Raw genomic sequence first — 14498 nt, forward strand, 5'->3', positions numbered from 1 at the left:
ATGCCCGCGCCCGCGCCCGCGCCAAGGCGACGGCGGCGGCCTGGGTTCGGCAACCTAGGGGCGGAGGCGTGGAGCGGGGAGGAAGCCGCGAGTGCGGAGCTGTTCGATGTATGTACGGCTGATCGGGCTTTCTCCATGGATCGGAGGCATACAAATTCAGTTGATGGAAGCCCAAGAAACAACCGGTTGAGATATAGCATTTCTCTAAAATTAACGACCGAAAGAGAAATCACCGTGCTCTTACCTAGGTGCGATTCGCCCGCTGTATATAAGACTCAAGAGTACATGTGTTCCCTTGCTTGTGTTACTGCATTTCTCAACGGACAGGGCATTAGCGATCCCTCCTAATCTATAGTCTATGTTGCTCCATAAACGCAAATGCATTTCTGAATAGACTCCAGAAATGATCCATAACTTTAGTGCTCCTAACAATAACAAAAGATGTAATCATCGATCGAAGCATCAAAATTTCCGTCCAGAAAAGGCACAAACTACGATCAAATCACACCTTCACATGCTTGGTGTTGTAGGTTTGCTCTTTGCAGCACGCCAACAACGCTGTCGTGCCTGAACCTAGTAATAAGCTAGAAAAAAAATTGATGTCCAGTCCAAAGCTCAAGCCACCGGAACCACGGAGGCAATGAACGGTGAGATCATTTCACCTGTCGCCGCATGTTCCGCGCACTGACCGGTGAGCAGCAGCCGGCCAATCTCGTAGGATACGAACGCGTCGACGCAGGCATACTGGACCTGCTTCACGGACAGGCGCCGCGCGTCCCACTTGCTCATCGTCACCGACTTGGGCTTGTCGATGAGCACGCCCATGACCTCGCGGGTGAGCGTCTTGAGCGACGCAGTCCGGAGCTCGGGCCGGGCGAGCACCTCCGCCGCGACGTGCCTCAGGTCCGCCGCGTCGGCGACCACAAGGCCGCAGTCCTCGGACAGCCGCTTGACGTCGCCGTCGACCGCCACGCCGAGGAAGCGGTGGTCCGGACACGCGAGGAAGTCTCTCAGGGCGTCCGGGACGTAGTCGGCGTGGAAGATCTGGTAGACGAGGCAGCGGTGGCCCACGCAGAGCTGCAGGACGGCCATTCGGTTCTTGCGGCGGCCGTCCTCGTCGTGGACTATGCGCCACTCGGTGTCGAGGCCGACGATGTGGGGAGGATGGCCATGGCCTGCCTGCTTGCGGACCTCTCGGAGGAAAAGGTTGACGGCGTCGCCGGAGGACGTGATGGTTGTCCGGATCACAGTGCCGTCGTCCATGACGACGTCGGTGTCGTATGTGCCCGTCGTCATGGGAGGAGGAGGGCTTTTTCAATGGTGTCGTCTCTCAGTAACACGGCCGGATGGATCATGGATCGGAGAGCTGCACGAAATGAGTTACGTTGGTGAAGGCCCGATCTGTTCTGTACGAGTGCTTGCTCCCAATCTCGATCGGTATATGAGAGGGGAGAGAGAATCCGAGCAGGGACCAAAAATCGACCAGGATTTGCGGTGCGATCCGTCCCAAATCCGAGTAAACAGGGGCGGACACAAGATATGGGTCTGCGATCCGCGTCTCCCCTCTGGTAACTCCTCAGTCCTCACCGTGATTGGCGGCCCCTCCTCCGGTTTCCCCCTGGACTCCGTCATCAGTGGCCGTTAACGCTGCAGGAAATCAACGCATGCAGAAACTTGTTTTCTCTCCCTTGTCCATCTCTCATTGCTCGACACGCAATCAAAACGGATTAACAACTGCCCAAGCCACGGTTTAACAACTGATGAAGCGTTCAGTTAAGCCTGAGCCTGAACGCAAATCACATCATAAGCTGCACAACAACTCAGTGATCAGATCAGGAGTATCAGGTACTGCGCGTGTGCCGTGCTGTCTGTTCTGACCAAGAGGAGAGAAGAAAAGCCTAATTAATGAGAGTCGCCATCTCTCGTCTTTTTCAGCACCTTTGCTGAAGCTGGACCTAAATCTCAAAGCTAGCAGCATTTCTTTTTATGCACCGGCAAAATCGACCGATCTGGCATTGTATACCCGTGCTCAGCAGCTCATGCATGCATGATTCACTGCTACCAGCATTCCAGCAGGCAGCAGGAAAAGATACCGCGCTAGAGATGCTTAGCTGATCGAGATGGTCAGATGGAGGAAAACATTTTCTGCAAAGAGAGGCTAAGAAACCTTCCAACATTATCCAGATCGCTATTTTTTTTATTGCTCCACACTTTTTTTTGTGCAAATTACTAGGGGTCTTTAGTTCAAACAAATACAAAATGCCAACTACTTTGAAATAATAGAATGTAAAATGCCAAAATTTTGAGGGTCATATTTAGTTCCATCCAAAATGCAGAATTTATTGCCCACATTAGGCTCTTTTAGGTTTTTTTAGCCTTTTGAGGCTAAAATCCAAAATGGGGAATAACCACTTTTTTGCCAAAATTTTTGTATGATGTTTAGTTCTATTTTGCAAAATGATGAACCAAAGCAAAAGGGCCTCTAGCCTAGTGGTTAGAGCACCTGAGTAGCATCCAGCAGGCCTAAGTTCGACTCCCAGTGGGAGTGAATTTAAACAGATCTGCACTAAATAAAAAATAGGCTGAGGTTTCCCTGCTGACTTCGGTCAAAAAAATGATAAACCAAAACCCAAAAATTTTTCGAATAGAAGGGAAACTAAGGGGGTGTTTTAGTCCCCATAGAATCCAAAATGCAAAATACCAACTACTGTGGAGTGATAAAATGCAAAATACAAAATTTTCAGGGTCATGTTTAGTTCTATCCAAAATACGAAATTTATTCTCCTCATGAGAGCCTCTTGAGGCCAAAATTCAAAATGGAGAATAACCACTTTTTTGCTAAAATTTTGCCTGGTGTTTAGTTCTATTTTGTAAAATGATAGACGAAAACCTTTTTTTTTTTGAAAAAATGGGAACTAAAACACCCCCGTAAACACCCTCTAACTGTTGGATTCTTTTCTTCACGAAACTGGATGTGAAGGCACCCAGGCAGAATGATCAGAATAAAGAGTGGATGGACAAGGAGAGGAGAAACAGAGAGGGAAATGTTATGAACGCGAGATGGAAGAGGTAACACTTGCTGGCTAGTGCAAGCATTTCCAAGTTAACTTTTCTCTTAATAAAATAAACGTGCTTAGGGAAAAAGCATTTCCATGTTAATTGTCCATTGCTCGTCACCTAAGTCATCACCTACCTGACATGATAACTTGCAGGCAAAAAAAAAAAAGAACATATATAAAGACTGCATCGGCTCAGTGCTGGTCGTGGTGAATATCTTTATTGTGGAAAATATTGGAGACGCAAGGGGTGTACTCCGTAATATCGAAGGCTGCCAAAGGTAATTTTATTTGGTTGTGCTATTTATACAAAAATGATCCGCTTGATTTATCAGTAATTATGATTTATGAATGTCATCTGTTTCAGGTAGGGATTTTGACTCCAATGGGTTTCTAAGAACAAAATTTATTTACTGAAGATTGCTCTATTTTTATTAAAATTTATTTTGTTGCTCTTAGCACCTTTGTTTCCTGCGAAAATTGAGTCGGTATTAGGTGTTGTATGAATAACGCACAGATTTTATTTATTTTTTGTTAGGCTTTAATAACACAGATATGTTTGGATTCCATGGTCTAAATTTAGTCGACTTATAATTTACTCAATTTTAGACTATGGGACTGTTTGCGTGTTTGTACTAAAGTTTAGATCTAATTCAACCAGACACTTTATGTCCCATCATAAACCTCTATTCTATTCTCTTCCTATGTCCAACTCTATCTCTCCGTCTCCTTTATTCTCTCTTGCTTGCTCGAAGGCTCCATGGCGATCGAGCACGGTTGGGTAGGCACAAGCGGCAGTGGCGGGCGGCAGCCTCTTCTTGTAGCGCCTCATCAACGATGGCATGCCCTCCTTGAGCGTCTGTCTTGCCTCACAGTTTGTTGTTCTTTAGAGATGCGGGGAGACTAGCATAGCGGTGGATGGACGCATACTTTGTGGTGACGTCCAAGCTCCCGCGTCGTTTGTGGGGCCTCATGCCCGAGCGCTTTGCACGTTGTGTCGCAGGTGAATACATTGATGACATCAATGTCAGTGACATTAGGAAGCTCGTTGTGCTTTTTGGAGAAGCGTTACATGTACTCTCAAAGAGTCTCGCCTGACTTATGCCTGTAGTTATGCAAATACCAAGAGTTTTCGTGTGGGGTATATGTACCTCGAAAATGCCCTACACGAAGGTCGAGCGGAGGTTGGTCCAGCTGCGGATGCTATTGGCGTCTAGCTGCTCGTGCCACACCCTCACAGAGCTAGATGAAGTCGTTGTTCGCCCCTCTAGCCCTCACCACAAGCAAGAAGTCCTTGAGCTAGTGGTTGGGGTTAGTCACCCTATTGTACTTGTCGATGTGGGTTGGTGGTCCGAGTGCTTGGGGTAGCATGTAGCCCGTATCTCCAGGCCCCGATCGCTAAGGGCCAAAGTGGTCTTGGCTCGGGCTCCTCTCCCGTTGGTTGGGGCACAATGATGGAGACTTGGCTTGGGCATGCCACCTTGCATTGATAGTGTCCCATGTGTCTCGGTCTTCTTTGATCCAGTCACGCATAGGCAGTTAGCATGAGTGAAGGGTTGAGATGGCGGACTAGAGAGGGGGGGGGGGTGAATAGTCCTTTCTAAAACTTATCGCGTCGGCTAACTGAAACAAATGTGGAATTAGCATAATAAATACCAACATACACACATGAGCATTCATGGTAAGATGGATTGAGTTCACTTGGTGGGCTATTCAAGATATCTAGGGCTTTCACCCTTAAAGGCTACTTCCAACAGATTGGGTGGAGAAAAAAGTGAGGCCAGGTGAAGGGTAAGCAACTTGTAGGGGTTGGCAATTATGAGAGGATCATCATAAGCATCATCCTAATTAAGAGAGAACCAATGCAATTTGAAGGGTAGTTATAGCAATTGGATAGGTGCCATAATTGAAATGTATCTCATTAATAAGACCCAAATGGGGATATTATAGGAATTAAGTTGGGCTATGGGAAGGTTAGGAGCAAATACTACTTGCTAGGGTGGACAAGGACTTGATAAGAGCATTGAATCAAAGAGAGCATAAGGGTTAGATTAATTGAACAAATAGGAATGGATAGGTTAGGAAAAATAATGAATCTTGCTCAAGAAGCTTCGGTTGATAAGGCTCCAGCACACAGGTTGTCGGTGGCTAGGCTCCTTTAGGAGATCTCCCAAGGCAAGCTAAACTTAGGGAGATAGGTTTGGGTCTTTAAGGAATACTTATCAAAAAAGATTTAACACTCTTTGTTTTCATGTTATTTACAAAAATAAACACTTATATTCTTAGAATATCTTTGCTGCTCATTATCAGTGATGCCAGCTCCCGTTATAATTTTTTTATTTGATTTCCCTAGTAGTATTCCAGTCCCCATTTTATTTCTAGAATATCTTTGTGCCATGTTTGTCATTTGGCCTTGGGCCTTGTTTAGTTCACCCCAAAAACCAAAAACTTTTCAAGATTTCCTATCACATCGAGTATTGTGGCATATGCATGAAACATTAAATATAGATGAAAATAAAAACTAATTGTACAGTTTGCTTGTAAATCGTGAGATGAATCTTTTGGGCCTAGTTAGTCCATAATTGGACAATAATTGATAAATAAAAACAAAAGTGCTACAGTACCCAAAACCAAAAAATTTTCAGAACTAAACAAGGCCTTGGATTTGAAGCATTCCAGTTTTCTTGGGCATGTTTAGTGAGATTGTATCTTCTTCCTCATGAAAAAGGAAAGTTTGGACATGATGATGGTAAATGCAAAATAATATAGATGAGTTTTGATAGTGTTTTTCCTCTTTGCATGCATAGTGCATGGCATGGAGATTTTATTAACAGTTAGTTATGTATGATTGAAGGATCCATGCCCTAACTGATAAGCCTGTTGCTTCATCAACGAAGATGTGCATTACTAGTTTAGTTGCAATGGGTACTAACCTAATTAGATACATGTACTCAACTTTTATTCAAAGACTGTGCTTGTTTCTGATGCTCACTTTGTTTCACATAGAGTTGATTGTTTGCTTCGCTCCATTTAATTTTATGCTAATATTTATACTAATGTAAGTTTAGTACCTATGCTACTTATAATAGTTCATATTGGAAGTGCAATGCATTGGTTTAACTTGTTTTTATAGTTATATCATACAACCATGTACTTATGAAAATGTTAGCATCAAGTAATTTTTGGAACAAGAGAAGAATGCAGTGTGTGTACTGTGAACTGTCCGGTTGGCTGGCTAAACAGTACAATGGGTATGGCGCATCGGTGCCACAACAAGGTGTAACATGTAGTAGCATCCTGTTTTGGGCTGTAAGAAGTTCCAACAGGGACTTGTTGAGGGACGATGCTTCTCTCCTTGGGGTCAAGAGGTGACGATCGTCATTCTAGTGCCATGAGATCTATTGATCAGGTGGATCATATTTATTGCCACATAGTATTTTGAAAGCTCATTTCCCTATATATAGTCATTAGCTATTATTAGTAGCACATCATGTTTTATTTAGAAGGCATACAAGATGAAACCCACTTATTAAAATATATGTTTATAGTCTGCAAACTTTTTCTTTTTTATTGAAACTTGCTTGTCTTGATGACGCGCTGCAGGTGCAAAAAAGGATTTTGAGCACAATACTTTGCGTTGAAGGAATTGCATGGTTTCATATTAGTTTTTGTTGAACTCCTTAGAATAAACTATTTCATGTAAAAATCCTATGGACGCTTGACCGAAGAACCAAGTGATGTGCAAAAATTATGCTTGATGCCATGGTAACTTACAATTGAAAGATGGTGTTAAAACTTAAGGAATTTTATGGTCCTATAAGTGTAGACGATGTTTGCGTAAAATAACTCAATAAGAATCTCATATTATGTACCTTAGAAGTTGTTTCAGATTCATGATGAAATGTACTTAAAGGGTACTTCTACTTTATTTTTGTAGTTCCTTGGCATCGTTCTTAATTGAAATGACCTTGCCTTTTAATGTTTTTTAGTACATATACATACTAAATGAAGCTAGTTGGTCTGAAGACTAATGCACTCAAACATCATCACCAACATTGAAAGTACATGTTTGATCATATTTATAACCAAATCATACCACTTTTCTAATCGCCAAGGTTTCACAAAGCACTGTGGAAGCAAACTATATAAAAAATAGGCTTCATGTAAAAACATTAAGCTGCTGAAGAACAAAATTATAAAAAAACATTAAGCTGCTGAAGAATAAAATTACAACTTTGGGCAAAACATACAAGAAGCAAAAGGTAATAGGATTTAAACTACCATTCTAACAATTGCTTGAAAAAGTTCCATTGTGTCACAAGTTGAAGCCATGCTAAGCTGCAACCAAGAACAAAAAATATTACTCTAAACTGACACAGACAACTACTACTAATGAACTACTGCTACTACCATGAACTGCACGATAACCAGTCAGCTAGCATAAATGAATCTAGTACTCAGTGAGGAGCCAATTGTAACTTGAAATATAGTTCATTATTGCATGAAACACAGAATGAACCACCCTGGTGAAATGAACTTTGTGAAACAAAACTAATACTGAACCATCAGAAGGCAACAATAGAGGTACTACTGTCCAGCAACCATACAAGCTATTGAAAAAAGCTAGATGGAATTAAAAAAATTGTTACCCCAAGACAAGTCTTTAAACAACAAAACTCGGATAAGCTTAATGACTGAATATGATTCTTACATACTGAACAGAGCCCGCTGGAAGAAATGCTCTGGATGGCAGATTAACCTGTCGACGCGTGTGCCCATGGGCGACGCGAGTGCCAAATTACACATAAGGTATCATCGGGCCAGGGTTCGAAACAAATGAGGATCAAGTGGGTACTAAATCGCACTCACAGGTTGTATACCAGGGTCCGAAATATAAGTAACATTAGGGTGTGATTGGTTCTCACACAACCACTAGCCTAGCCTCACTCTGGAAGAAAGCCAAGGGGAAGATGTGTTTGGTTTATGCACTAGCCCGCCTCGCTACCTACCTGTGATTTCCAGCTTTTCCTTGCTTCAGCGAGTGAGCCGATTTGGTTCGCCTCCGATGGCAAGGATTGCCTTGCCCAGTGAACCTCGTGAGCGAGGCATCCAAGCACCAAGCAGGCACTAAGTATACATGTCCAGTTGCTAACAGTATGTTTGACATTGCACCTATGCGGTAGGTGACTAGTTGTGTGATATATATATATATATATATATATATATATATATATATATATATATATATATATATATATATATATATATATATATAGATAACAAACTTCACTTGTTTTTATTTTTTATAATTATTAATACAATCATGATTATATATTACTTGTAAGATTAACACACCCGACGAGTGACTGAAACCCACGCACAAACGACCCGCAGGCATAGGCGGGTGCTAAATTGCACCCACGGCGTGTCTCAAGGGTGGTTGTGATAATTTTTTTTGGGTGTTGTCGTGGGCGTGTATTTGTTCTACCCGCACCACATTCGACCCGTTGTCATTCCTAGCTAGAAGTACGGTTCACCTGTTGTTAGTCAGCTGAAGTGAAAAATATAGATAGGTGCAGCTAAAATTGATTGACAGAGTGCAAAATGAAGAGAACAGACAAAACATTACTGATTCAGTGACCAGATAAAATACAGATGCACGTTGCTGCTAGTACCGGCAAACTGACAGAAATATAGAAAGAGCAGACAAAACACAAGCTAAAGAAAATACATTTCAAAGAAAAACACAACTGCAGAGAACAGACCAGACTAGTGATCAAGACAAGCACGACTTGCAACAGCTAAGCACTAGGAAGGAATTGTTGTAGCTGATCAGAAAAAGATGCTCTGAATGGCAATAGAGCAAACTACTGTTTCAAAAAAAGATGCTCTGAATAGCAATAATGCATTAAAGACGAACTGCAACCTCAGCACCTCCAAATTTCATCAAAAGCAAACCAAATCAAGACCAGTTGTATTGAAATTAGAAACAAAATCTCACATCATCAGGGAAGATTATTCCCCTTGTTCGCCCTTCACCACCGGTGGTACATCAGCACATACCTTGCTTAACTTTCACCATTGCCATCAACCACCATATCTCTGCAATATAACGCTTGCACATACAAAACTAAGAGACATGTTACACTTGCACCACTTTACCTTGAGTTAGTCCTAAGCAATAATTACTCAATCTCGAGGACTTACCAACCTTAACAGTTCATCATCCTTGTAATTTCAAGGTAAAGTGACCAGAGAAATCAAACTTGGGATGCTTACTCAAATCAAATTGGGACCTGACTTGTTGCACCTAACTCAAAACAATACCATTCAAAGCCCAACAGAGCTTCCCTAATCCCATTCTATGATATTCCTTGAGAGATTGGATGATTGGGTGACAATAAGCATAACTAATGCTCTGCAGGTTGACACATATCCCACTAATAAGTAAGGATGAAAACGGAACGGAAATATTCCGTACCGACCACTTTCGTTTTCTACATTATGATATCGTTTTCTATATTATGAAACTGTTTTTAAATTTTATCAAACATAAAAATTTGTCAGTTTCAGTTGGTTTGACAACCATTTTTATTCTTTTTTTGTACTCTTTAATTGCTAAAATATAGAAATATTCCGTACCGACCGCTTTCGTTTTCTACATTGTAATTCCGTTTTCGACCGTTTTCATCCTTACTAATAAGTAACTCATCATCCAACATGGAACGCTGCAGCATCTCAACTCAAAACCAACACATCAAATAGCAAACAAATGCAAAGTAGTTGACTAGCCAAAATACCATGCATTTTTCCCTCTCGACAGATTACCAATATAGAAAACCATTTCATCAAAATATACCACATTAGGCTGTACAACTTCTTATTTCTAAATATATATGCTATATCGAGCATGGGAAAGCCCCCTGATGTTTTGTCAAAAACAAAACATTTTAATACTAAACTGAGACAACACACACAATTTTAGTTTTGTTAACACCATACTTGTAGGAACACATGGATAAAAAATTTAAATAAAACTAATGAAATCTGAGATGAATTTAATTTCTTTGGGATTTATTAAGTAAGAACACACATGGACTAAAATAATGCTAGCCAAATTTTTCATGAATGCAAGATTAAAGCATGCTATTGGTGATCCATGAAAATCTACATGTAAATATTAGGATGTAACTTCGTAACCAGGTCCAATTAGCAGATGTAAAAACTTCAATGTTTTTTTTATGTTATAATGTCCTGGTATACACAAATAATATCATATAGGGACTCAAACTACATGAAAACATCTCCTGTTCATATACATGGAATGGAAATCAATTTATTTTAATACTAACTGAGACAACATACTTCATATACAGCTCATATTACTGTTAACATCTTCTTGTTGGAACACACTGAGATGAAGTAATTTATATGGAATTTAACTAAAAGCACACATAAACTAAAATAATGGTAGTCAAATCTTCAAGAATGCATTATCAAGCTTTGAATTGTTCATGCAATAAGGTGATCGCATCCATAGATATTGTAGAATATTCAAGAGCTGGAGAACATCGCAAAGATAAAGATAACTCAAAGGTTACTCAAGTCATTCCGATCACAATATGTTTTATACTGAAACAAAAAAGTGATCAAAATGATGCTTCAAATTTCATTGTTTCTTATTACAAAGTAATGCCAAATTATCCGCACTAAGAAACAATCTTTTATTTTCTTCCCAAACACAATGGGCATGATAGGATGTTTTGTCAAACATCGCCTACACTAGGCATCTGCTGGAGGCGGCGGCAGAAGCCACTCATCTGCTGAGGGCGGCAGAAACCAGATTGAGCGACGGTTTCCTGGCTTACATAGCAATGGCCAAACACTAGCCACAGTCTCATGCACAACTTGCTCCCCACCAGCGGATGTGCTTGAGCTTGCTTCATCATTTGCTATGGGATCAATCTCATTCACTATCTTTAGCTTGCTTGTAACCAGCTCTGTGGCATGTGACCCATTACGTATGGTGTGAACCATGATCTCTCTTGGGCCATACGGACAGTTTGAACCAGGTTCACAACCAGCAAGCATGCGGAGGTGTTCGGCTCTTCCATCCCAGGCTTGGTTGCTGCGTGGCGCGAACAGCCACCTCAGGCGTTCATGTTCCGTCGCCTGGGGCTGCGATGGATGCCTGGGTGCCGACCTGCCTAAGAGGGCACCATCACCATCCAAGCAGTCCCGCAATGCTGGAGTAGGCAGGCCTGGTCGCTCAATCTTCGTCTCGCCCATGGAGTACATCCCCAAATCGGCGAAGGAGAAGATAGAATACATTGGACCTGTACCCACTGCAGCATCGTCCAAGAAATAGATGCTCCCGCCTTGGAACCCTCTGTACTGTGCTGCCTCAAATGCCCTAGAGCAACCTCTTGCAACGGTAATGATCCGACCGTCCAAGTCGTCGAGCTCAACCCAGGCAGTTGAATGGCCTCCGTTGGGCAACTCGTTAAGCTCCATCTCAAACACCCTGAAGTGTAACGTCCGTAAATCATTTGTGCCCATAGCCATGCCTGAATACCTGAGCACCACTAGCAACTTCCCACGCGATTCCACAAGGTAGCGCGTGATGTTACTAGCAACCACCCTTCTGCCCATGGCCAGCGCCGGGGAAAACGATATGATGACCTGCCTCATCACAAGAGTCTCACCGTTGTTGATTTCCCTCGGCAGGAACACGTAGAGGTTGTCCATGTTGCTGATGGCGTAGAAGCCTTGGTACACCGCGCCCCTATGATACAAAGTGTCCTGGAGCGGCTCGGTGTCCATCAGCGGCGGCACCCAGTGGCCATCCGCATGCGGCCGGCAGAAAATGATGCTTGGATAACCACCTACGGTGTGGGCGGCCGCGATGCAGCTCCCCGCCGTGGGCACATCGGAGAGTGTGACCACGCGGATCTCGTCCACCACCTCAGAGCGCGTGGGGTGCGAACGGAGCGTGTTGGGGAGGGGAATGCTGGCACTGGCCTGGTTGATGAGGTTGACGAACTCATAGTGAGGCCTTCTACGATCGGCAGCGACGGCGACCCAGCCTCCTTCGTGGGAGCCACAATAGTAGCGATCCCTCCGACGGACGCCCTCCGGGAGGCAGATCCGGTGGCCGGTGGTGCCGGAGACAAAGCTCGTGATGGTCGATGGCGGCACGTCGTAGGACGGTTGGAGGAGCCACGGGAGCTGGCGGTACGGCGGCTCCTTTCGCTGTGAGGCACGAAGCCGCACGTGGACGGCGTTGCGCCAGCCTTTGCAGACGCCGGCGACACTAGTCAGGTCAGCGAAGCACTCCAGGTACGTGAAGATTAGGAGGAGGATCTCAGCAGGGACGCTGGCCAAGGAGGCCATGGCGGATCTGCAGGGAGCGCGTGTGGGCAGTGGAGCGCGTGAGGGTGGGTGAGGATTAGTTTCGATTTTTTTTTTCTCTGTGTGAGCGCTGAGCGGTGGGGGTATATATAGAGATAGAGAGATGATATATAAGTGATTTTGTCTATAATTTATTTTTTTATTCGCTATTTGGGAGGGAGCATGCATCGAGGTAGATGGAAGGGTAAAAATATATATTTTTTGCAACCTATATTAGCTGTTGTTAGCTTGGTTAGGATGGTTAATGAGACATATTTCTTAGCTAGGTGCCAAGCTAATAATTACCTATTGACAGGATGGGGGTTTGGAACCACCATAGATATTTTTTTAGCAACCAACTCTTAGTTGGATCTAAATGATATCTTATTAATTGTTCACAGCTAATATTGGGTGGCTAATTATTAGTTGACAGTTCTCTGGATCCACCAGCTAATATAAAATATGGATGCATATGTGATTTTGTCTATAATATCCTTTCATTTTTATTTACTACTATGAGGGACACATTCTACTAAAGGTAGGTGGGGCTGGTGGGGAAGGGGGTAAAATTGACTTTTCACATTCTATGAGCTAGATTGGGAGAGAGCAAGATAGTTCTTAGCTAGCTGTTTAGCTAACAATTAGCTAGTATTGGTTGGCTAATTATTAGTTGACAGTTGTCTGGATCCACCAGCTAATATAAAATATGGATGCATATGTGATTTTGTCCATAATATCCTTTCATTTTTATTTACTACTATGAGGGACATGTTTTACTAAAGGTAGGTGGGGAGGGTCTGAGGGTAAAATTGACTTTTCACATTCTATGAGCTAGATTGGGAGAGTGCAAGGTAGTTCTTAGCTAGCTGTTTAGCTAACAATTATCTAGTATTGGCTGGCTAATTATTAGTTGACAGTTGTCTGGATCCACTAGCTAATATAAAATATGGATGCATATGTGATTTTGTCTATAATATCCTTTCAATTTTATTTACTACTATGAGGGACATGTTCTACTAAAGGTAGGTGGGGCAGGTGGGTGTGGGGGGGGGGGGTAAATTTGACTTTTCATATTCTATGAGCTAGATTGGGAGAGAGCAAGATAGTTCTTAGCTAGCTGTTTAGCTAACAATTAGCTAGTATTGGCTGGCTAATTATTAGTTGACAGTTGTCTGGATCCACCAGCTAATATAAAATATAGATACATATGTGATTTTATCTATAATATCCTTTCATTTTTATTTACTACTACCAGAGATATGTTGTACTAAAGGTAGGTGGGGTGGGTGGGAGGGTAAAATTCACTTTTCACATTCTATGAACTATATTAGGAGAGAGCAAGATAGTTCTTAGCTAGCCGTTTAGCTAACAATTAGCTAGTATTGACTGGCTAATTATTAGTCGACAGTTGTCTGGATCCAGATCCACCAGCTAATATTAAAATATGGATGCATATGTGATTTTGTATATAATATTCTTTTATTTTTATTTACTACTATGAGGGACATGTTCTACTAAAGGTAGGTAGGGCGGGTGGGAGAGTAAAATTAACTTTTCATATTCTATGAGCTAGATTGGAATAGAGTAAGATAGTTCTTAGCTAGCTGTTTAGCTAACAATTAGCTAGATCTATTTGAAATCACATCAGCCAGATCGAGCGAATTTAAATAATCTTACAATACTACTATAAGACCATGCATAAAGCTAGATTAGCATCTATGTACTCATATGCTTTCTCTCTCAGTTTTTTGATTTGCCGTCCAAAATTCTTTTCCTCGTCTCTCTCTTTCTCTCTCCATTATTTTTTGGCAGGTAAAGGTTATCTTTATTAACTAGAAGGAGACATATTACAATCGGCTTTTAGTCAAGACGACATGTAGGCACTTGCCTTATGTTTAAGACAAAAATACGAATGTAAAAGATAAAAATAAAATAAAATAATATTATAAGAACATGTTAGTAATGTAGTAATATAAGTACACAAATAAAGATATAGTTAGGAAAGTATTGATTTTGTTAATTCGTCTATCAACAAAACTACAAATTCCTTGT

The 14498-nt window shown here is 42.1% G+C and overlaps 2 protein-coding genes across 2 annotated transcripts; both read right to left on the reverse strand.

Moving 5' to 3' along the window:
- On the reverse strand, positions 477-1535 carry LOC8061810 (exonuclease 3'-5' domain-containing protein 2). The gene has a single exon (XM_002458216.2). The coding sequence runs from the start codon at positions 1294-1296 to the stop codon at positions 616-618; it is 681 nt and encodes a 226-aa protein (XP_002458261.1). The 5' UTR covers positions 1297-1535; the 3' UTR covers positions 477-615.
- LOC8060131 lies at positions 10839-12449 on the reverse strand. The gene has a single exon (XM_021456285.1). The coding sequence runs from the start codon at positions 12447-12449 to the stop codon at positions 10839-10841; it is 1611 nt and encodes a 536-aa protein (XP_021311960.1).

Source organism: Sorghum bicolor, chromosome 3 (genome assembly GCF_000003195.3).
Source record: "Sorghum bicolor cultivar BTx623 chromosome 3, Sorghum_bicolor_NCBIv3, whole genome shotgun sequence".
Classification (NCBI taxonomy): Eukaryota; Viridiplantae; Streptophyta; class Magnoliopsida; order Poales; family Poaceae; genus Sorghum; species Sorghum bicolor.